The sequence below is a fragment of the Colletotrichum paranaense genome (assembly GCF_030867605.1).
Source record: "Colletotrichum paranaense strain IMI 384185 chromosome Unknown Scaffold_2.1, whole genome shotgun sequence".
Lineage (NCBI taxonomy): Eukaryota > Fungi > Ascomycota > Sordariomycetes > Glomerellales > Glomerellaceae > Colletotrichum > Colletotrichum paranaense.
In genome coordinates this window covers 42,293-64,703 of record NW_026848960.1, presented here as the reverse complement: position 1 = coordinate 64,703, position 22,411 = coordinate 42,293, and the positions used below count along the sequence as shown (strand labels likewise).

Sequence of the window (22,411 nt, the reverse complement as noted above, 5' to 3'; positions counted from 1 at the left end):
ATTTCAGGAATAGAGCCGCAAAAAAGGCCAAAAAGTCTGCCACCGCCGAATGTGGAACCGAATAGACGGTCTCGACCATTGTCTAGGCTGTCGCAGAGCCGATGGAACGGACTAAGCGATCGGCACTTGACAGGACGGGGTGACCGCAGGCGTGGCAGGTCTCGGGCAAAGATTTTGGCGCATATGAATTTTTCGCGGTAATTTTGGCATCGATAGGAGTTCCCATGGCTTGAAAGCATAACGAGTGGTCATCAGTAGCCAGCAATAAACGCTCTTTCTCTTGGATGTTTCCTGGATCGACGGGACTAATGCAAATGTATATGCCTGATCCGGCCTGTGGCTGATTGTTTCCATGTCGAACATGAGTCGGGAAAAAGCCATGTGGTAGCGTCCGAGGGTATTCTCAATAGTGCAGGCCATTTCCCAGCAGTCCACGACCTGTCAAGTCGGCCTTGTACCGATAAAGCAGTGCCAAAGGACTGGTGTCGGGCAAACTGGCCCTCTGGATGCTAGGTGAGACCGATTGAAACTCCTACTAACGGCCAGGAGCAGCAGGCCAGCAACTCGCCACGATGTGGCAACGACCAGGAAAGGGCATGCGTGCAGGCACTGGGGGTGTGGCCTTGCATGGGCAGCGATCGTGATCGTGGTCCTGGCCCTACGATTGTGGAGTGAGTAGGTCTTGATTGGACAGACAAGAACTACTCCAATACCGCAAAGACAGCCAATGCCATGGGCCCAGGTTCGCGGGTAAGCGGGGTTCTGGAATCGGATGTCGTCTACCAAGTCGGAAGTAGGCGGCGTCGTTGTCAGCAGGCCGGGGTCAGCGCATCCCGTTGCGACTCGAGCGCAAAACGGCCTTCAGCGGTCAACGGGCGCCTGCATTGGCCCGACTCGAGCCTTGCGAATGGGTAACCAAATCGCCAGTGAAACCACAACCAACGTTCGTTGGCGGGCACTACCTAAGACGAGTTGGTGGTGATAGTAGGTAGCAGGCGAAGGATCCCAAGTCATGCCGGCAAGCTAGCAGAGCCAGGGTCTTTCGCATGGGTACCATGGGTTGCACAGCCAGTTGTCGTTTCCGTCTACCAATACGGGCTGAGGCTGGTACCGGATTCGACAAGTTTGTACGACTCGAGCTTAGTTGGACTGGTCCGGCTCGATGATCTCATCAGAACACCTGCAGCGGAAGTTCGGGGGTGTGTGCCTCGTGGTACAGTATTGAAGGGTGAAGCAAGTCATTCGATGGCATGACTATGATGTTGGAAATCCTCCTGCCGATGGGATATGCTCAATCGCCAAGATGTGATTGGAGATGGCCGACCAGTAAACGAGTCTGTCTGCTCATGAAAGAAACTAACTTTGCCTCCGAGGCTACCACTTTTCTTTTCTTTCTTGGATGTTGTCGACAAGGTCAAGGTCATGCTGATGCTCGTTAGCTTGCTGGCTCCTCACGCAGCTGCATGGTATGCGAAAGATGATCCGAGGTTGCTGGTGTGGCTAACAAGTCATGTATTGTGACAGGTCGCCTGCCTGATGCTGTTGCTAACGGAGATAGATGGCAAGGCAGGGAAGGGAGGGCATGGAATACGATTCGGAGCCAATACGGGTTTGTGTTGACCGTTTCGACGTCAGGCATTGATGTTGGTGTTGGATTGGAGTTGGAGTCGGGCAGTGGACAAGAAAGAACTGCACTGCATCCGTAGATGACAGAAATGCAATAAGACGACAAGGATATATTGGCACGGAAGGTGCCAAGCTCATTTCTCAGAATGCTTGCCATGCGCGGCCTCAGGTACCATTGTCTTAAACCCGTATCCTTTTGGGAAACTGGCAATAAGCCTTGCTGCCTTCCATTGCTATGCTAACGTCTCCGTCTCGGTCTCGCTTGCCCACGTAGAATTGGAAATTGGAGACATCAAGGGGCAAATGTATTCGTGGAACAGAGACAGGCAAGCACTATGTATTGTGAGTGAGACCTGCCTATCACCGGCCTTCTAAATCAGGAAACCCAATTTGAGATCTGAGGAGGCACTCGCAGGACTTTGAGAATGCATATCATGAAACAAAATGAATCGTCTTGAGCATAGGAAGTAGAGCGACTCATGATAGTAAGGGTAGCCATCTAGTCATGCCAAGACATGATGTTCATGAACAGCACAGACTAAAGACAACCGATCGTGAGCGACTTAGGTAAGGCGACTAGCGATATGTCACTCGATGCGCTAGGTGGCTAGATAGGTATCTGGACTCTGGAGAAGGGGGCCAAGGGTCATTTGGGGTCTTTGGGGGCTGTTTTTCACTCAAGGCGGTAACGTGGTCACGGTAACACAAACGGGGATATGGGAACACCGACAGGTGCTAATGCAGTGAAGGAGGAGAGGCCTGACCAGCAACAATAGCGTGAATAGCTAGGTAATGGGGTAATGCGCTCATTTCCATGGCTCTGTCAGAAAAGTCAGCCTGTTTCAATAGCGGTCATGGCCTCTGGTAGGTATCAGTGACGCTGTAACGGCATCGCCTTAAGCGCCACAGCCAAGCGCCAATCCGTTTTCATGCTGGTTCATGTCTCAACTGACATCGTCAATAGTGAGGGAGCAAGGATGATGTAGAAGACCCCAAGTGCGGCTTGGATAGCTCCGCAAGATATGCTGCAAATCGACTCGCGCAAGTTGGTAACTACCCACCATCCGCCGGCAGGCAGAAACCGAACAGGGAAGGGGGTTGCAAGGGCAGGCAGGTAAAGCCGAGGATGAGGGAGGAGTCAGGAGCCTGGTCCGGTGGAGGGTGGTGGACGAGGTGGACTGGACAGTCTGGACTGCAGGACTGAACTATCAGAGAAGCACATAGTGTAGGATTCGGTGGTGTTGTTGCTGGTGGCTTGTTTCAACGTTTGGGCGTACATATTGTGGTAGCTGGAGATGGACGGCACACCAAGAAACGACGAGACGGAACGGTGGGACTGTGGAGTTGAGGTGACACAGACCACATGCGGCCGGGTGGGGTCGACAACCCGGATCCGCAATGTCACCGGAGCTCTCAATTGGACCGAGATTCTTGGACCTCCCCCCTTCCAGGTACTCCGTACCTTCACCACCCAAGTCAAGTCTCTCATTTCCATTTCCCACACACAACTTTTCTAATATTACACCTTGACCGTACACGGCAAACGCAACCATCGCTAGACCCCCGAAACCCGCCCTTTCGGTTGCGACTTGATATCCCTTTTCCGTCAAATACGTACTCCCTCCCATACCATCCCCTCACCCCTGCGCGCATCCCGTCTGATCTGGGCGCGACCGTTAGAAAATGGTCCCACACCAGGTATCCGCCTTTCCGTAAATACCTTCACGTCAAAGGTACCGTACCCAGACATTGTCGAATATTTGGGATACTATCTGGCACACAGCAGCAAAATCAGGACCCTGGGTGGCGGCCAAGCATTCAAACACACACTTGAATCGCGATAAGGTCAGGTGGGTTGCCAAGATGCGGTGAACTCTTCCAGTACAGGCAGACAGCCATGTCAGCACGCATCGTGGCTGTGATAGATCATAAGGGGAAAGAAGGGGGGGGGCGGGCGCACGCGACGACTACCACAGCTATTGTGCGGCACAAGGCAGAGACAGTGGCAGAGGCGAGGTGAGGTGAGATGCGACGACCAGCAGCCACTTGACGCTATCGATGACGGCAACGTCGTTTTCGGCTCTATACGAGGCTTCCTTCACGATGCTGCCACTAGCTAGCTGTCTACGTGTACGCGATGAATGCAATACGCCATACATCTACAAAGTCTACAGTCTACAGTCTACAGTCTCACAGATGACTAACGTGACTCTTTCGCCACGGACTTATCCGAACTCCGACTCATTCATCGTCCTTGACAATCAATCTCATCTGATGTCAAACCCTACGCACATCTACAGACTATCCCCTCCTCCACACCAGCCTATGACATCCTATCCCGCCCCAACCTCTGACAAAAAAAGGGCTCTCCACCTTTTTCGTCGTCTACACCTACAGTACCTTCACTTTACCCAGCTGATGCCTGTCAGCCTCTTTCGATCGACCGCTCCTTATTCTTCTCCCCCACCTGACTAATCTGATTCCCCATTGACATTAGAAGCTTGGGCGCAGCACCTCTTCGCGTTGCGTGTATAACGTGGTGGCGGCGGCGGCGGCGACAAGGCAGCCGATATGCGAGGCCGTTTATCCTGCGTCCACATTGGTCTTTTCCACCTCCTTCCCCCGTCCCGACTCTCGCCCCCGGAAGTTCAGGTCGATTTCATCGGCCCGGAGCATATGGCCCGAGGCACCTCGCTCGGAAAGAAAGAAGCTGTTTTCGGTTTCCGACGGTTATGGGATTTCCTCTATACCCAAGCTTGCTGTCTGGTACACTGGTGGTGCTCGTACTGATCCGCCTCAAGTCATGTCATCATCCCTTTCGGGCCAGTTTCCCCTCTTTCACATGGGGGCTTGCCTACAAAAAAAGATATCGGTTAAGATGAGGTAGGCGGCAAAGAACCGACATGCCCGACTGCTCGTATTACATATAGCCTCGTCACTGTTCAGTAAACAAACCCGCGTTCATTGGCACGTAAATAAGCAGTAGTGTTGAGGTTTCCATGGGCTGTAAGAGTTGCGCATGCACCTTCATTGGTTCTGTTAATGAGTGTAGGGGCGACGACGAACGTATGGACAAGGGAGGGAGGAAGGGAGTGAGCATCATCTAACCAATGTATAAGTCTACAAGTAGGCGTGGTAGGGAGGAAAAAGAATACCAGCATCCCAGAGTCGGTTTCGGCTGTACGTTTATGGAGTTTGTATGCATGTACGTACCAGGTAGGCATGTATCTTATATGCGTTGGTTCACCTGCAGACTCTACCGCGGAAATGCGAATTATACGACGGCGCAAAAGTCGCAACCCGGAAGGTTTTCTCCTTTTCTAGCAGTGACAGACAGCCCGATGCTAAGTCGTCAGAACTCCCTCTCGCCAGAAGCCCGACGGAGTTTCAATGCCGTCCACTAAAGTGCCACCAATTTCCCCTTTCCTACCCCTTCCTTACCTACCAGAAAACCCAAAATCTGCAGCACAGCCTCAGCCGGGCCGCGACACAAAACCGTACACTCATACCGCCCGGCTTCAACTCCGACGAGTGGCATTGGCGGTGGGATGAACGCTTATAGGCCACTTGTCTAGCTTGACTTCACTTTGGGGGTGGGAAAGAAATGCCGTGCTCGTGTCATGATGGTGCATATCGTAAAAAAGTTATATTTCAAGACAGGACACAGGCGGTGAAAGGGCCTACACCGCAACATGATGTGAAACTAGAAATCTTTATTCCTCTTTAAAACATTACTCGTGTGTGTTCATTGTATTCCTCTCCCTCTTACCGCTACAACAAGGCAGCCAAACTCATACCAAACATGACGACGGCCACCGCCCACGTGCTCGGTGGCGTCAGAGATCCAGCTGCGTTGCCCAGCCCGAACGGCAGGCCCTGCGTCTTGAAAGTGACGTTCTGCGGGATAGTGGCATTATAACACTGCCCATTTACAATGTCCAGGTTTGTCAAGTCATCTGGCACTCTGAAGAACATGTAGTTGTTCTGAGGGATGTCTTTGAAGCCCTCGGTGTTGTAGGGGAACTTGTTGCCAGAGTCGGTGGCACTGGTGTTTCGCAAGAAGATGCACTGGACCTGGCCCGGGTAGTCCTTGTACAACGCGGGATACGCCTTCATGACATCGGAGTTGGTCGTGTCGGCTACCAGGACGAACTTTCGCTGCGGGAAAGTCTGGAAGATCTTGTCAAGCAGGAATCTTCGGATGGACAGCGTCGCTGAGATATCAGAGAAGTTGAGAGGACGAGTGTCGAAGCTGCCCAGGGGATACGTCTTGTAGATGAACTCCATGTAGTTGCGGGTAACCTGCTCGGGGGTCGTAGTCAAGTAGTGGAAGTGGAAGTCGGGGATGGATGCCGACCAGTTGGCGTAGATTTGGGGCATGTTCTCCCACTGGGTGAAGGGGCGCGCAAAGGAGTTGAGCAGGCCCTCTTTGGGCTCGTAGATCTTGGTGACGCGGAGAATGTCGTCAATGTCGGAGATGATGGTGAAGCCCGTGGGAGGGACGAGATAGGCTGTCGCGTTGCCCGTCAACGTGCCGTTGGCGTACATGTTGAGAGTCTGGATTGACGATGTGGCATTGCCTGGCAACATGTGGCCGCCCGTCGAGCCTGTGGTGTTGCGCAACTTGACAAACGCGTCAAAGTCACCTTCGGCCGTTGTCAAGTAGGGCAAATTGATCGATTGTGCGCCGCCACGAGCATTGACGGCTCCTCCGCTGGCACCAGGTCTCACGGAGACGTCGTTAACGAAGTTCATGGTAACATTTTGGTCATCTTGCTGGACGACGAAAATGGACTCGGTGACATTGCGTGCCTGGGTTTGTTGGTCGGCAGGCAGGTCTTTGATGTCGACATCGATGAGGAAAACATTGGCCAAGTCGTCGACCTTGGACTGGCTAATATTGGGCTGTTTGAAGACGTTGCCGTGAATGCGGACATTCCATCCTTCGTCGGTCCAGTTTCCGTAGGCCCTGCAAACCCATAATTAGCTTGTGAAAACAAACACAGCGACAGGTTGTCGACACTCACGGTAGATTCAAGATCTGGGTAGGCTTTGCATCCAGGTCACCATCGCTGATGCCGAGAGAACTGAGGACCGCGGTGCCAGTTGGGAAGCCCTGGAAGAATGCAGGAATGCCAGAAGCTACCCAGGAGGAAGCATCACCGAGGATACTGTGGACATAGCTGTCGATGTCGTCCGTCAAGCTAGGCTCTCTTTTCACACGCGTCGGCGGGGGTGTGATCATTGGGTGGGCGGGATCGACCGGTGCAGGTGCAGCCAGAACGGCTGGGAGGAGCGCCAGAGGCAGCAGAGCTGCACGGAACAGGGCCATGGCGGAATGGGATTGTGTGGTTTGCGATGTTGTGATCACCGCGTTTGGTAAGGTAGCGACGATGATGTCAGTCCCGAGCGGTGACAGCAGCTAGAGATGCAACAATGGCAACGATAATCACAGAGGAATAACTCGAGGCACCAGCCCAGAACCAACAAAACCGACTACTCCGTGCTGAGGTTGTTCGGAAGAAACGGCTGTGGCGCGGAGAAGAGAAAGAAAAGAATGGGTGGGAGAATGTTGAGATCGGCGGTTGTTGTCTCCCACCTAGTCTCTTTAGGCGTGATGACCGTGCTTAGCTCTGCTCAATTAAGGTAGACCGCACTCCGTAGATAGCAGGTGGCAGCCCATTGTTTCTCTTGTCCCAGATTCCCAGTTGCCCTGAGTTGGCTGTGAGATGAAGCCTGTTCTGGTTAGCTTGCAGATTGTGACGTCAAGTGGCTGGGAAGAGCGTAGTCCGGGATTGACACATTGGTGGGTTTCAGATCTACAATGGGGCAGCGAATCAAGCTTCTTAGGTGGGGCTATAAGCACATGCTGTAGCGAATAGCTGCGCGTAACCTGCGATTACTGCAGCCCAGAGCCACAATCGAAATGGCACTGAATAATTGGGATGCCCCTTGGTCTGAGGTCAGATAAAATGCTTCTCTTCGGTGCACAGCGTCCGTTTCAAGGATTGTCCGTGAAGCCTCTGCTGTGATATTTCAAAAATTCCTCAAATCAGGTCTGGACGCCGTGGTCTAGATCAATCTCCTGTTTCTCTTTTTATCAGTCATCAAACCCCAGAGCGCATAGCACCAACCCATGGTATACCCAGCTCCTTTCCCCTCCACTCATTTCCCGTCCCCAGCCCTGAGCCATGTTAGCACCCGAATCAATTGTCTCTTGGGGGATCTTGGTTAGACTTATCCCCAGGCGTTAAGGGGGTTGCCAATCTCGCCATTTCTGGAGAGACGGCAACCAGGACTGCCGTCCATAGGCCTGCCCTTTTTCGTCCAACGAGTGCCGAGGCCTAGGTGAGGCAGGGAATAGACCACCAATGCAGGTCTTCCACGATCCCGGACAAGCACAAAACTTTGACTCCAACACGAGATGGGTCCCGGTATCGCTTCAGACTCTGTTCAGCCAGTCCATCCCTCCCACCCAGAGCCTTTGCGTGTGTCGCCCGAGTTGTCTCCCACTCACGAGCCACAACCGTCACTTACACAGCCACCCGGAGTTCGGCGAATTGGATCCCAGTCTGTGTACTCTCAGGCATTCGGCGGAAGCTCTCTCCGTTTGAATCGCACGACCTCCTTGGACTAGTTTTTGTTTCCTCTCCGTGCTTGAAACGCAATGGAGGGCATTCCGCGCGGACAAAAGACATCCATGAAAAACCGCGCTCTCATCCGGTGCTTCTTGCTAGAGCAACATCACCGGGCATCTGTTGGGTCCCGGCGGGATCAACGTGGACTTGGCGTCCCCCGGTGCCGTGGGATAGAACCCACGACTGGAGGCTGATGCGCCTGGCCAGATCACATGCGGACATGTCACATCCGTGGCAACTGCCGTGGGTGTGGTTCGGAGAGAAGCCGACTGGCTGCTGAGTCTGATGCTGGCAATTTCTTGGCTGCTGAGTGAGTCCTGGGGTGGTGTACTGAACAAGTGGGTGCCGAGAGCTGGGCGTGGCGATGAGATTCGTCAGATCGAAAAGTTTCTGTTTGTAGGCCTGGAAACATCGCAGTACTTTCGTACGACCGGCGAGTGGAGTCCAAGGCTGCTTGTAGATGGATTGAAACTTCGATGTTGACCGTTCGTGGCAAACGCAATGCTCCTTCCGCTTGTCCGTAGCAACACCCCAAGACAATAGCCTGTTGCCAGCTCGACCCCGCAAGCCGAGTCTGCCATCTTCTCCGGGCGACCTATTCTTGGCCAGAGCTCTGGTTCCAGCGGATAGGTCCTGACGAGTGGCCTCAGACCAGAGGCTCTTACCCATACGACTCATAGTAACCCCCTTTCGCGCACCAAACGGTGACTGGAATGTGTTCCCTGCCAGTCCATCCACCACGACCCTCGAGTGCGTTACCGCTTTTCAGCGGCGTAGCATCGAGGAGCAGGGCGGATTTAAAAGACAGATTCGACGACTGCGGGCGCAAGACTTGAACCAAAAGGATACTTAGGGTTAAGTTCCGAAGCTCATTCTCTCAGCTGGACTGAATTGTCTGGTATAGACAACCATAAGCCATGATGATTCCATCCGCGGCAAGCTCAATGTCCTGATTCAGGTAGAGATGCGACGCATCACGGGGTGTCAGCCCTGGCTGAGAGGTCTACGATAGACATTCCGAGGAAAATGAGAGTCGGAGAACTGATGGAGAGGTGTCGTGCGAAGGCGAGCCCTTGTCCAGTTGCAGTGGATGTCAGGCGAGAGAACTTCCTTTTGCCGACTGCGACGAGGCGCACGCAGCTGTTTTCCAAGGTCGTATCTCGAATTATTCTCCGGTGGAAGCTGCGTATCCGGTGGTGATTCTTGCTGTTGAAGACGCGTCAAGCTGGCTTTTCAGCAGGTGTTGAGGAGGAACCGAGCTGTAAAAGTGAGGTGGAAATCCAAGGTCACGCTGGGTGCCAGACGAAGGGGAAGGAGCACTGACACGACGCGTAAGGTGTAGTCGCGCACGCGCAGACACGTGACACTCGGAAGAGACAGACAGTGTAAAATAGATACACACTGTATGCACCTTACTGCCTCCCGAAGCTGAATTACTAAAGCAAGTGTAAATCCAATATCTTCGACTCTGCATCCAGCAAAGATGGAACCAAACACACCTGAAAAGGACCCTCGCTCCAAATTAGCCGACGAAATTCTCAGCACCGGTAAGCGGGCGTTTGATCCGTCATCCGACGCTGCTTCTCGAACAGCCGCCCAAGAAGAATTTCAAAAGCTCATCGACGGGTACGTGGGTGCAGTGAGGCCCCATGTCAGGCGAAACCTTCTGACGAGGGACTAGGAATGGCTCTTGGAACTTACTGCCTGTCTTGAACGCCTTGATCAAGCCGAAAATTGCGCCAGAATGGCTACGACCAGAGCTCATGAAGATACTGACCCTGGTTCCTCTCCGACCTGACGGCGTGAGAGGAACCATGGAGTTCATCTTCTCAGTGCACCCGAGCAGCACCCTTAAAGCATCCGAGGCAGCCACTCCTCAGAAAAGAGGCGCCAATATCACCCAGGAAGCCATGGCTGTCGTCACTCGTATTCTCACCTCCCCACCAGCAACTGTACCACCTGAAGATTGGTTCTCAAAGGTTGCGCCCCAGTTGATTGTGCTGCTGGATGGAAACGAAGGGGCAGAACTTGGTGTAGCAGCGGCACAGATTATCATGTTTGGAGTACTGGGTAGGAAACAGTTTGGCGCACCAGGTAGTAGCCTTGCCTTATCCAGAGGCTAGAAGCCATGCTGACGCTGCTTCAGGAACACCTGGGTGGAATGTCTTTGTTGAGCCTCTGTTGCGCAACTTGGATCCATCTCGCAAAAGCAACAATGTTGCGCTGCACATCAAAACCGAAGAAACCGAGATTGTTGATTTGAGTGAAAAGGCCGTCCTGGTTACTGCCGACGATCTCTTCATCACATTGCGCCGCATGTCGTCGATGATTAACTCCACACCGTACCCAGCACAGACCAAAAGAATGCTTGACCCGGTTCTCGCACAACTATGGGCTATATCGTGTCAGAGCAAGGGCAACAAAAGAACCGAGGACCGATATTCGAAGCCATCGAGATCATTGCTTCACACATTTCTGAAACTAAGTGTTTCGGCGTCGAAGTTACATGAGGTCGTCGATAACCTGCTATATCAAGGAGAGTATACCAAAACACCACAGTGGCGATATCAATCGAATTCTGACGGCGATCTTCAAATATGTGCCATTCGGCTGGGCCAGGGATCACAAGCCCCAGAACTAGACTGGACTGAGATCCAGACACGCTCCGAGGCTCTCATACGTCTCTTGACGGCGAGTTGCACACCCGAAGAAACATCGACCTTCTTTCTGGACCTCCTTGGCCGATGTTTCCAATCAACGGTCACAACCCGAAAGCCAGAAATTCTCACCAAAGCGGAAGACAGCCAGGCTCAGGGTGATATCAAGCAACTTCTCGAGATTACAATCTTGCAGAAGATGCTGGAACAAATCCCAGACAAGCTGATCAGCCGCGTAACGCAAGTTACTGAGCTGGTGGCGCAGATCCTGGATCCCAGCGGCCTCCAAGACCAGTCTGACGACATCATCGCGGTTGCTTTAAGCTTGTTCAACTTAGTCATCACAGCCCCAAGCTTCAAAAAGTCAAACCTGAAGACTGAAGTTCTACAAGCTCTTGAAACGTCCCTTGCTAAACTTGGCGCAGCGGGACGCCCTGAAGTTTCTCCTACAGCGAAGAACCTGACGCTCTTACTAAGATACCGTGAGGCTATCGATCCCGCAGAAGAGGGCGCTTTTGTGCCTACCGATAAGCAGATTGAGGACAGGCGAACGTACAAGCTTGCGCTGGAGTACATTACTCAAGCAGATAATCCTCCGCCGATCCGCTCCGAGGGAATCAACTTGATATCGGGCCTAGTGGCCTCTGATAGTTCTGTCTTGGACGTGCAAGCCACCCTCGTTCTCCTTTCGTCTCTACTTCAAGACAGCGAAGACTTTATCAATCTCCGGGTTGTGAAGCTTCTGACGCAACTGGCGAACAAACACCCCAAAGCAACTACACAGGATATTCTTGAGCATTACCTGGACTCGAAGGAAACCTCGTCAACGGATGTCCGCTTACGCTTCGGAGAGGCCTTGGTTCAAGTGATTGAGCGCCTCGGCGAGACTTTTGCCGGTGACGTTGCGAGGCGTGTGTCTGAAACGTTGCTGTCGATTGCTGGAAGGCGAGGTCATCGACCAAAGACGGAGGCAAAGCAGTCCCGGGAAAAACGCCTGCAGGACATGAAGAAGAAGCAGGCGGAGGATGCGTGGGGAGGGGATGTTCCAGATCTCAGTGATGATCTGACCGACGAAGAGCTGGCCAAGAACGAGATACTGACCCAGATTGTTGAGGGGTGGGAGAGCAAGAGAGGCAGCGAAGACGTCCGTATGCGAGCATCTGCTCTTTCGATCTTCTCCGTCGGCCTCGAAACCAATATTGCGGGCATTGGGCCTGACCTCGTGTCCATCGCAGTGGACCTCTGCATCAATGTGCTGGCGCTGGAGCGGGAAATCGAAAAAGGGATCATCCGGCGTGCAGCCATCTTGGCTGTTCTGGGCTTCGTCAAGGCCCTTGATGCTGCCAAACAATCAGGTAGGAGGCTCGGTTTCGGATTGACCGACCAGAGCCGGGAGGACATTACGCGGACTCTGAAATACGTTGCAGTCACAGACAATGATGGTCTAGTTCAGCAGCACGCTCGAGATGTGATTGAAAGTTTGGAGAATTGGCAACTGTCCTCCATGGTCGCTTCGGAATACAACACGGGAGAACCAAGTATTGGGAGACTGGCAGGCTTGACCATCGACCAAGACCGATCACTCCCTTCTGTCAATACGAAGCGTCCTAGGATAGAAGAGATTGAGTAGTTTAGTCAGCGAATCCGTAACTTGCCTCCTGATTGAGAACAAAAGGAAGTCAAATTCTGGAGATCCTGCTGGCTGGTCTTATCTTCCTCTAGCTAAGAACCTCATTGAAGGGTTCAACGAAGTGTTAAAGTGATCCGGGCTAGGTAGAACGGCTAGACTCGAGGGACCGGACACCCGACTCACGGAAATCATATAGTAGCATAATATGTATATAGCGCATCACGTGATATCGCGTTATCCGAAAAGGGTATTCCGCCATAACGATAGCACTCTAGCATGTTGAGGGGAACTTTGTCCATGTACACAACAGTACCTTTCATAATTCGCCCCCGAGCTAGGCGCGTGCCTCGACCCTCCCCACGTCGCGATCTTCTCGCCACACCGCGACAATGGCTCCGGCCCGAATCATCGCGGACTCGGACGATTCCGACGATGATATCGAATCACCAAACAGTCCCTCGAAACCTACTACGACTTCCGCGATACCGAGCCAAGACCGCTCCTCCGACCCCTTTAGTGTCGCGACCAACTCTACCGACCCTAAGTTCTTCCAGGCCATCTACACTGAGCAACAGCGTGCGGCAGTGGCCAGCGACACGTTGCGAAAACCAGACGAATCTTCCTTATCCAACGGTGCAGCGCCCAGCTCTATACCAGCTATGCCAGTAGCGGACAGACCGCAATTGGAGAGGAACGACACCGGTACTTCCTCGCTCACCTCAGCCAGCGACCTCATTGCGGGGTTGGACAGCGCCGAGGAAAGGGAACCAGAGGTGGTGGACCTTACGGAAGTCACAGCGTCGCCCAAGATGACTGTTGCTCATGCAACTCCCGACGATATGTGGGATGTTCCCAGCAGCCCCGTCGGGGACGGCCGAGCGCCTCTCGCCAGTCTCGCAAAGAGCAGAACCTCAACCAGCGGGACGAAAAGAAAGCGAGTGAACAACGTGGAGTTCACGTCTCCGGTGGCTATCGATATGCCTTCACAGGGCTCCACGCAGCCATTCGACACTACCCCGGCCGTCGCGAGGATGGAGAACGGGAAGAGGGCCAGACTCAGGAACCCGGACTCGTCGTTACCGGCCGAGGAAGACGACATTGACATGGTGGTGGTCCCACACGCAGCCGCGGTACCGTCGTTTGGCGACCTCGTCTCTGGCCAGAAGCCTGTTTCGATGTACATCGAGTCCCAAACACTGAGCGCAAGCCAAAAGTTGGAATATGAATACCACTCAGTTGGCCCGTCTCCGGAAGATCCAGCACCTACACCTACGCAGCCGTTTTCGACCATGCAAGCTGCGGCTAGGTCCAGCGGGGCCACGACTATCGCATACTCTACGCCGAGCCAGACGAGAGCGATTGGCTTGCCTCCAGCGCATGCCGAAAGCCATGTTACACTGGACACGGTTCAAGAGCAGACTCAGCAAGGTTTCGGGGCATCAGTCGATCCAGAGGCAACAATAGAGATACAATCATCCCCGGATATCATATCTGCAGCATCGGTCCGTCGGAAAAGAAGAAACGTGAGGGACGAACCGCCACAGACGACAGAGTCTCACCGGGAAGACGAAGGCTGGGATTCCGACGACATTGGTTTCCATCGAGAATCGTACAAGCCTCGTGTCAGTCGACGGAGAGGTAGTGACTCTAGCCGACAGGACGAGGCTGAGATGCCAGGGAAGATTGAGATTCCCGTGGCTGATATGGGCCCAGCCGCGCAATTACCCCTCGAGGAGCCCGCTTTCCTAAAAGAGCCCGCTTCAACGAGTACGACGAAACCAAAAAAGAGAGGACGGCCGAGAAAGTCGGATACGGCTATATCAGAGAGCCCAGCACCAGCCGAGACCTCAACTATGCCACAGATTACCGATACAAGCGAGACCGTGAAGGATGCTGCCGCAGGAACAGTGGCCGCAACGGCAGCCACACCGACGACCACCAAGAAGAAGCGCGGGCGGCCAAAGAAGGCAGACAACAACGCATCAGAAAGCGTGCAGCAAGCGACTGAGAAGCCGCATGCACCTGAAGTGGAGCATGCGGGTGACGCCCCATCAGGCAAGGCGGCAAAGCACTCCAAGGGCCGCGGCGAGCACGTCGATGCGCAGCAGCAGGAAGGTTGCACAGCAGATGCGGGTAGCGGGCCCCGAGAACAGGGCGGCAGCGATCGGGTGCTGCAGCCAGTGACGCCTAATGCGGCGCTCAGCAAGTCTGGTTCCGACGGACTGGGACCGCAAAAGAGCGCGGCAGCAGAGGGGAAAGGAGCGGCGACGAAAGAGACTCCTGCGCAGGCGGATGGCGACAAATCTGGGACGGCGGGTAAGGCAGAGGGAAAGCAGAGGTTGTCGACGCCAGCGCCCCTGTCGGCGACGAAGCCCATCTATCGGGTGGGACTGAGCAAGAGGTCGAGGATTGCGCCGTTGCTCAAGTCGCTCAAAAAGTGACGGGGCATCGATTGAGCCTTACAGCGGTTTTCAAGGGATGGACGGCGCCATGGTCTGTGATATTTTTACCTCATTTTCTCACAAGATACCCAATGACATGGGCAACAGGCGTTAGAGGGCAAGCGATATAGGGAATATTCGGGTGGCATCCGGATGACACGCAGTACCTTATGCTTCATGTTTCGGGGGTATTCGGTCAGGTCAATTAGGCCGATTGGCTATTTTATCGGGTGATGCAGCACGCCTCCATTGACCACATTCGCAGTTGGGTACCATCGAGTGAGACAGGATGTCTTGCGGTATCACATTACGAAACAATGATAATGCGCTTGGGCGGTTCCAAAGGCCTCTCCAGATTTTTTTTAGATTTCTTTTTCGCAAATTCAAGTTGGCAACACATGTGGCTTGGAATCCAGCTGAGTCATACTGAAGGAATGGGAAGCAAATGGCACCATCAGCCGCCGTGCAGCAGCGCGATGGTTCTATTGACTTTTGACATGCCACGAACCCCATTGGGAAAGAGGGGTGATGGAGGGGTAGTCACTTGGGATTCTGGTGGACCGTCCTTTGGCATGCGCTTTTGCATGTCTGAGGCGGCACGACTAAATGGATTCTGCAGCGCCGACATGCCGCTTTTCGAAGGCGAACGCTATCATGGCTCTTCAAGGATGAGATGAGCTGAGAGCGGATGGTGGTGACGGGCAGGGTTGAAGTTGGATGTTGAACGTTCAGGAGCACGCACGGTCAGCGGTCGGTCCCCTGTCGACGAAAAGATGAAGGCGCCATCTGGAAGGAAACGGCAGGGCAGTCATTGGCCAATGAGACTGCGCGATTTGAGCATTCCACAACCCACCAATCCCGGCCCCTTGGCGTCCCGTCATCGTTGAATTATGTCAGTTTGCTAAGTACCTACCTTGAGTATGTACCATACTCGTAGTACACCGTCCAAGGTGTAAGGTGGACATGGGCAACCCCGCGCCTCTTTGGCACTCTTCATTTTTGGTGCGGGGCAAATTTTTCACATCGGACTCAGTCACTGAGAGAGAGGAGGGGCAGGGGCAGACGCTGTCACACAGTCACAGTGAACTCGGAGGAGGAACGGGACCGCCCACAACACCGGGCCACCTTTGAGGGGTGACCGACTCGTCGAGACCGACTTTCGGCCGCTTGTCGTCCAGGTCGTTGCTACCGCAGTGCCGCTGGTGTGTGTGTGACTCGCCCTCTCTCTTTTTTTTTCTCTTGCCCTTTTCGTCCGAATGCTTCCAAGATCTCAACGCCATCCTCTTTTCTCTCTCTCCCTCTAAATCAAAGAGATCGTGCATTTTTCGGCAGACAAGAGACGAGCTTTTCTTGCCGTCTTCTTCCCTCTCTTCCCCTCTTTTCTGTGCTGCCATTGGGCTTCTCCCCCGCCCCCCATCTTTCATTCTGCTCATTCCACCTCGACTCCCCCTCCTTCACCGCATACCGCACATCGCAGACGCACACGCAGACGCAGCTATCACCATGGCCACCAACGGTACCAAAGGCGAGGCCGCCGCCAACACCACCCACACTACCTCCCAGCGGTATCTTAGCACCCGCGGAGAGGACAGCGGCGTATGATATTGCCCCTTTCTCCCCTCCATCGCCTGCGCATACCTCTCCTTCCTCCAAAAGCCAGCTTCATCTCGGCGCGCGCGCGCACCGTTAGATATGATGCTCGAGGCCACGCAGCTGCTGACCGCATACACTTCCAGTTCTCCTTCGAGGAGGTCGTTCTCAAGGGCCTCGCCAGCGATGGCGGCCTGTTCATCCCTGAGCACATCCCCCAGGTCGATGACTGGCAATCCTGGAAGGACCTGGCCTTCCCCGACCTCGCCCACAAGATCCTGTCTCTGTACATCTCTCCCTCCGAGATCCCCTCCGCCGACCTCAAGGGCATCATCGACCGAAGCTATTCCACCTTTAGAGCCCCCGAGACCACCCCCCTCCGCCACCTCAACGACAACCTCTACCTCCTCGAGCTATTCCACGGCCCCACCTTTGCCTTCAAGGACGTTGCTCTGCAGTTCCTCGGCAACCTGTTTGAGTACTTCTTGGTGCGCAAGAACGAGGGCAAGACTGGAAAGGGTATGCTATGCGCCTCTTCGTCTCCGGAACCTTGCGGGCCGCCACGGCCTCAAAAGATACCATGCAATGGCAATTGGCACATGTGGGGACTAGCTAACACGTTGCGCAGACAGACATCATCTGACTGTTGTCGGTGCCACGAGCGGTGACACCGGTTCTGCCGCCATCTACGGTCTGCGAGGCAAGAAGGATGTCTCCGTCTTCATCCTCCACCCCAAGGGTCGCGTGAGCCCCATCCAGGAGGCCCAGATGACTACCGTCCTGGACGAGAACGTCCACAACCTGGCTGTCACTGGCACATTCGACGATTGCCAAGTAAGTCTTTTCTCGCGCGCCTACATAAGCCCTTGCCGAACGGCACTCCCTAACCCCGAGTCACCTAGGACATTGTCAAGGCTCTCTTCGCCGACCCCGACATCAACTCGACCCACAACCTCGGTGCCGTCAACTCCATCAACTGGGCGCGTATCCTGGCCCAGATCGTCTACTACTTCCACTCCTACTTCTCCCTCGTCAAGTCTTCGGAGACCTTCAACCTCGGCGACAAGGTCCGCTTCGTCGTGCCCACGGGTAACTTTGGCGACATCCTCGCCGGCTACTTTGCCTACCGCATGGGTCTGCCCGTCGACAAGCTCGTCATCGCGACCAACGAGAACGACATTTTGCACAGATTCTGGACGACCGGAAAGTACGAGAAGCAGCCCGCGCCCCCCGCGGAAGCCGCCGGCGGCCTGGCCCAAGACGGCGTCAAGGCGCACGAGGACGGCGTCAAGGAGACGCTCAGCCCCGCCATGGACATTCTCGTCTCAAGTAACTTTGAGCGCCTGCTGTGGTTCCTGGCCTACGAGTTCGCCTCTAGCGCGGGAATGGACGACGAGTGGAACAAGAGGCAGGCCGGCCAGGAGGTGTCCTCGTGGCTCAAGGACCTCAAGACAAAGGGCGGCTTCGGCCCCGTCTACCAGGACGTGCTCAACTCGGCCCGCCGCGACTTTGAGAGCGAGCGCGTCAGCGACCCCCAGACCGTCGAGACCATCAAGAGCTACTATAACAAGATTGGCTACGTCCTCGACCCCCACTCCGCCATTGGCGTGTCCGCCTCGGAGCGTTCCGTCAGCCGCGCCGGCGCAGAGGTGCCGCACATTTCGCTCTCCACGGCTCACCCGGCCAAGTTTGCCGGCGCCGTCGACCTGGCTCTCAAGGACGAGGAGGGCTTCGACTTCAAGGCCAAGGTGCTGCCGTCAGAATTCGTCGGCTTGGAGGACAAGGAGAAGAGGGTGACGGAGATTGTCAACGATTGGCAAAAGGTGCGGGAGGTTGTCAGGGCGCAGGTCGACGAGGAGCTCAAGGCTGCCGAGAGCTGAAGCTGAAGCTGAAGGGAAGGTTTTGGAATACCATGAGAGTGTGGGAGCATATAAAAAACAACATTAGAAGCATGCAAAGGCTGCTGGCCTGGCTTCCATGCGGGACCTTTCGTCTTTCCACAAGACGAAAAGTCTTGTTGAGAAGGGAAGCCAGAGCACCAAACAAGAGAGGGCGCTTTTTTCTTTCCGGAATGGTTCACCTGTGGTTTGCGATGAGAGGCCTCCTCTGTACGGCATTGGTGTCTTGGTTTCCTTCGTCATGCCCATAGAGGAAGAGGAGGCTTTAGGGACTGGCATGCGTGCGATGATGTCGTCGGATGGCAAAAGGGTTCGGCGGAAGAGAGATAGAGGGAGAGAGGGCTCACTTACTAGGCATTGCATGGGCGTTTGTCTTGGCTTGAAAGTCATTGCCACTCCACCCCCTGAATGTGTTGAACAATACAAAAGCAAACCAAAGTACTGCTGCTCCTATACCACTCTTTTGTAGAGTGGCGAGTATCCATTGAATGACACGATACTTGATCTTTACTCAGTGATGGATGACCTCTTTGCCGGATAACATACCCCGCGCTGGGGATATGAGATGGAAGCTGGGGCAAGGTACAATCAGGTACTAAGGTTTGGATCGCCATAATTGAAGTAGTTGTCGTCCAAACCATCAAAGCAACGGCACATGTCAACCCATTTTCCCGTGAGGGCCACACCCCACTGATTGACCGCTGCTTCCCGCCTCCCGCCTCCGCGTTATTCTCAGCGCTTTGTTTGTGTGATGTGAAATGCGTTTGGGAGTGCTTAAATTTTCAGGTTGTAGCCAAACGGATTTGCGGAACGGGCGTGGTGTTTCGTTGAGGCGCCGGAGGCCTTCCAGCGATGTCCCGTCGGAGCGGGGGGGGAGGTAGGTCACCGGGATCAGCCGGTTGATCTGAGAGCTTCATACTCGGGGAAGGAGCGGAGTTAGAGGGTAGGGAACTGGCAGAGGAGCTGTGTACGACGTCGGTTTCGTTTTTCTTTTACGTTTGTGTTGAGATGTGGGTTCGGGATGAAGCGGTGACAGATATGGTGGCGATGATGGGATGGTGATGAGGTTTGTATTGTGTACTTGAGAGATATGTTGAATTTCATGTGATGAGGATGGGAAGACGAAAAGGCCTACAAGACGCTGCGTCTGTCGTCTCGGTGGACAGTCCTCTTGATAGATCATCCAGACATCACACTCTCCTCAAACATTCCGTCAACTTTACAACGTTTACAACGCGATATCCGTCATCACGCCTAACCAGATGACCAAAGACGATGCCTCCCGCATCCAGTCCAGCCAGGCCCGTCACTTTCCCCCTCCTCCCGTGGTCTCTACCTCACTGCCTGAGATAATCAGGGTCTTGATGCTAGCTGGGCGAGACTCGGTGAAGATTTTGGGCTACTGATATCAACATTCAACGATTTTCAATCTAGAACAAGGGCGGCAAAGACATGTCCTCGGGCGACTTCGCCGCCAGAGCCCAGGGCGCGGGCGACAGAAACGCCAATGCCGGGGTCGGTGGACAGGATCAGGGCGGTGCTGGCGCTGGTGCTGGTCAGGGAGGACAGCAGGCTGGCAAGAAGTAGGACAGCTTTTTGGATGGCCTTAGCCGAAGAAGGGGGTTCTAAAGATTCCTGTGGGTTTCCCGCGGATGAAACCTGATTACTTTTCTTTTCTCGACGCTCGCTTGAACGGTGAAACTTACATGTATGGGGTTATCTATCTACCTAGGTTTTGAACAAGATTGAATTAGTGAATTCGGGGGTCGGGGATGCTGTGACGTGATACGATGTTGAATGTTGGAGAAAGGTTATCATGTGTGAGCCTTATGAGAGAAGACTATGTTTTCTAAGTGAGGTAACTATTTGCATATCGTGGCTTCATATACTCCCAAACAGACAGAAATTTCAAGGGTTGGCGGGGTGGGAGCTTCTGGTAGTGGAAATTGATGGCATATTTGGCATACAGAGGTAGTGTCTGCGTCGTGTAGTCGGGATATGGCAAGTCTCTGGGATCTTCTCACAGGCGCTCTCTTCATTCTCATTCCATCGACACAGTGAAATAGCCAACTTACGGTGCTTAGAAAGTTGGTTATCGCTTTTTCCGTGGCCGAGAAGTATTTACGTCCTTTCTGCTTCGTGTATTACGAGAAAGGAAGAGGCCACCAGCGGCCTAACCGGAATAAATCACATCTCTGCTCAAGGCATCTCCACGCAAAAAAAGACACATATCCTTTCTTGGTTCGCTAGAATGTCATGTCTGGAGTGGTCGAGAAAGGTAAGGAAGGATTTGACAGCATCGTCGAGCCTGATTTCCTTGCCGGAAATGCCTGGGAAGCGAGCAATGGCCACATGTTCGCTCCGCCTCATGGAGCCAGCTTGGGTGTCATCACATTTGGGAGGCTCGGAAAGATGATACCAGACGTTCATGGCCCCCAAATATCAGAACTTGTCATGGTGTATTCGCCACCGCTAACAAGGCTACAGAATAGCGAATTCTCAGCACCAGGCAACAAGACTCACTACAGAGGGCATCGGCGCGAAGAAGTAGGATAATCCAAAAGCGTGACGACAGAATAGAATACGGTTGTCTGGTTGCCTCGCTTGATGAAGTGTAGCAGATGACCTAATGACTTCATTCAAGGTTTATAGGAATAGCACCCTTGCCAGTCCTTTGAGACATGATATGACTGGAAAGCGGGCAAGTCATCCAAGTAGCCAGCCAACCAAGATTAAAGTGTACAATCCTGATATGAGTGTGCCTGACTGAACCTGCGAGTTTCAATATGGCAGCCTCGTGGAGGCGGTGTACTCGGCCGTGTAAGACAAAAAGGCCATTGCCAAAGAATGTTGTTTGTGGTGGTGGTCATGGAGAATAGATACGTACCGGGATGTGGAGAGGCAGCCCAAGCGCAGCCGCGGTGAACAACAAGGGTTGTACGGTGTTGTGACTGGATTATGGTGGTAGAAAGGCGCTTTTAGGCACTGTATTCTCCGATGGCGGCGCTTGCTTACCGCAATGCGCCTGCTCCACGTGCCAAACCTTACCTACGCAGTACGTACCTAAGGTAAGGTACCCTTGAGATCTCCAATTCCCACCCCAACTGTCCACTGTCACACCTCCAACTTCGACATCTTCAATGACCAACATCTAGACCACAATGAATCAACCGCGCCCTTGTACTCTCCTCATTCTATGCCCTTTTTCCGTTTCATGCAACCTACAATCAGCCTAGACCAAACCTGACCTCTGAATAAACAGCTAATCCCGCGAGGCCCGCAAGCAAACCCTCCGGGATGAACCGCCGCCAAGTTCAAAGCTCAGCCCCCCCGGAGCAGGCCCCGAATGACCCCTCCACCCCCCCTTCTGGCGCGTGAGACATGCCACTCATGCGCTCACCACAAACGACCACCCAAGTCTTACCGCGCACAACTTGTGAGGCCGTCTACATGACCTCGCCTTCGGACTCACATCTAGGTCAGCCAAACGGGCACCCGACAACCTAAATCCTCCTCAATGTCGAGGGCGCCTCAACTTTATACACCACACCCGACCTCTTCCCCCCGGCTCCACCCACCATCTGCCTTGCAGGGTACCTTGCCTTAGTATGAACAGCCAAGAGGAAGAAAGGAAAAACAGGTGTCCATCTACAGCTAAGGCACGAATATAGTCTATCTGTATTGTTTACTACCCGTCAAAGGGTCCAGTTCGTACCAGTTCCCTCATCCGTCCGCAACCTCCAACGGCAGCGCGTCAGCCACCGAGTCGGCGCCCATCCCTTCTCCCGCCCACGCGCTTGAGCCTCGTGCCCTGTTGCCTCCTCCTCCGATGACTCGCAGCCGTTCCTGCGCCTACTTTTCCCTAGTGAAATGTACGAAAGACGGCGAGATTCCAGTCTAGTGACGAACGTCCCCAGAGCTCTGGGATCCC

At 54.0% G+C, this 22,411-nt stretch overlaps 6 protein-coding genes across 6 annotated transcripts; 4 read left to right on the top strand and 2 right to left on the bottom strand.

The window, feature by feature from the left end:
- Positions 1-5,397: 5,397 nt before the first annotated feature.
- On the bottom strand, positions 5,398-6,958 carry CPAR01_01882 (uncharacterized protein; the record flags this gene model as incomplete). The annotated part of the gene is made up of 2 exons (XM_060486170.1): positions 5,398-6,595; positions 6,654-6,958. 2 exons carry the CDS (start codon positions 6,956-6,958, stop codon positions 5,398-5,400), a joined length of 1,503 nt encoding a protein of 500 aa, XP_060353498.1.
- Positions 6,959-8,342: 1,384 nt separating this feature from the next.
- Positions 8,343-8,942, bottom strand: CPAR01_01881 (uncharacterized protein; the record flags this gene model as incomplete). Its single annotated transcript, XM_060486169.1, has 1 exon — positions 8,343-8,942. The coding sequence occupies one exon, from the start codon at positions 8,940-8,942 to the stop codon at positions 8,343-8,345; it is 600 nt and encodes a 199-aa protein (XP_060353497.1).
- Positions 8,943-9,747: 805 nt separating this feature from the next.
- On the top strand, positions 9,748-12,551 carry CPAR01_01880 (uncharacterized protein; the record flags this gene model as incomplete). The annotated part of the gene is made up of 3 exons (XM_060486168.1): positions 9,748-9,890; positions 9,946-10,358; positions 10,411-12,551. The coding sequence occupies 3 exons, from the start codon at positions 9,748-9,750 to the stop codon at positions 12,549-12,551; spliced, it is 2,697 nt and encodes an 898-aa protein (XP_060353496.1).
- A 389-nt stretch (positions 12,552-12,940) lies between these two features.
- Positions 12,941-14,992, top strand: CPAR01_01879 (AT hook domain-containing protein; the record flags this gene model as incomplete). Its single annotated transcript, XM_060486167.1, has 1 exon — positions 12,941-14,992. One exon carries the CDS (start codon positions 12,941-12,943, stop codon positions 14,990-14,992), a length of 2,052 nt encoding a protein of 683 aa, XP_060353495.1.
- A 1,503-nt stretch (positions 14,993-16,495) lies between these two features.
- On the top strand, positions 16,496-18,462 carry CPAR01_01878 (threonine synthase; the record flags this gene model as incomplete). The annotated part of the gene is made up of 4 exons (XM_060486166.1): positions 16,496-16,588; positions 16,729-17,101; positions 17,211-17,416; positions 17,485-18,462. 4 exons carry the CDS (start codon positions 16,496-16,498, stop codon positions 18,460-18,462), a joined length of 1,650 nt encoding a protein of 549 aa, XP_060353494.1.
- A 1,280-nt stretch (positions 18,463-19,742) lies between these two features.
- Positions 19,743-20,067, top strand: CPAR01_01877 (uncharacterized protein; the record flags this gene model as incomplete). Its single annotated transcript, XM_060486165.1, has 2 exons — positions 19,743-19,865; positions 19,915-20,067. 2 exons carry the CDS (start codon positions 19,743-19,745, stop codon positions 20,065-20,067), a joined length of 276 nt encoding a protein of 91 aa, XP_060353493.1.
- Positions 20,068-22,411: the final 2,344 nt, after the last annotated feature.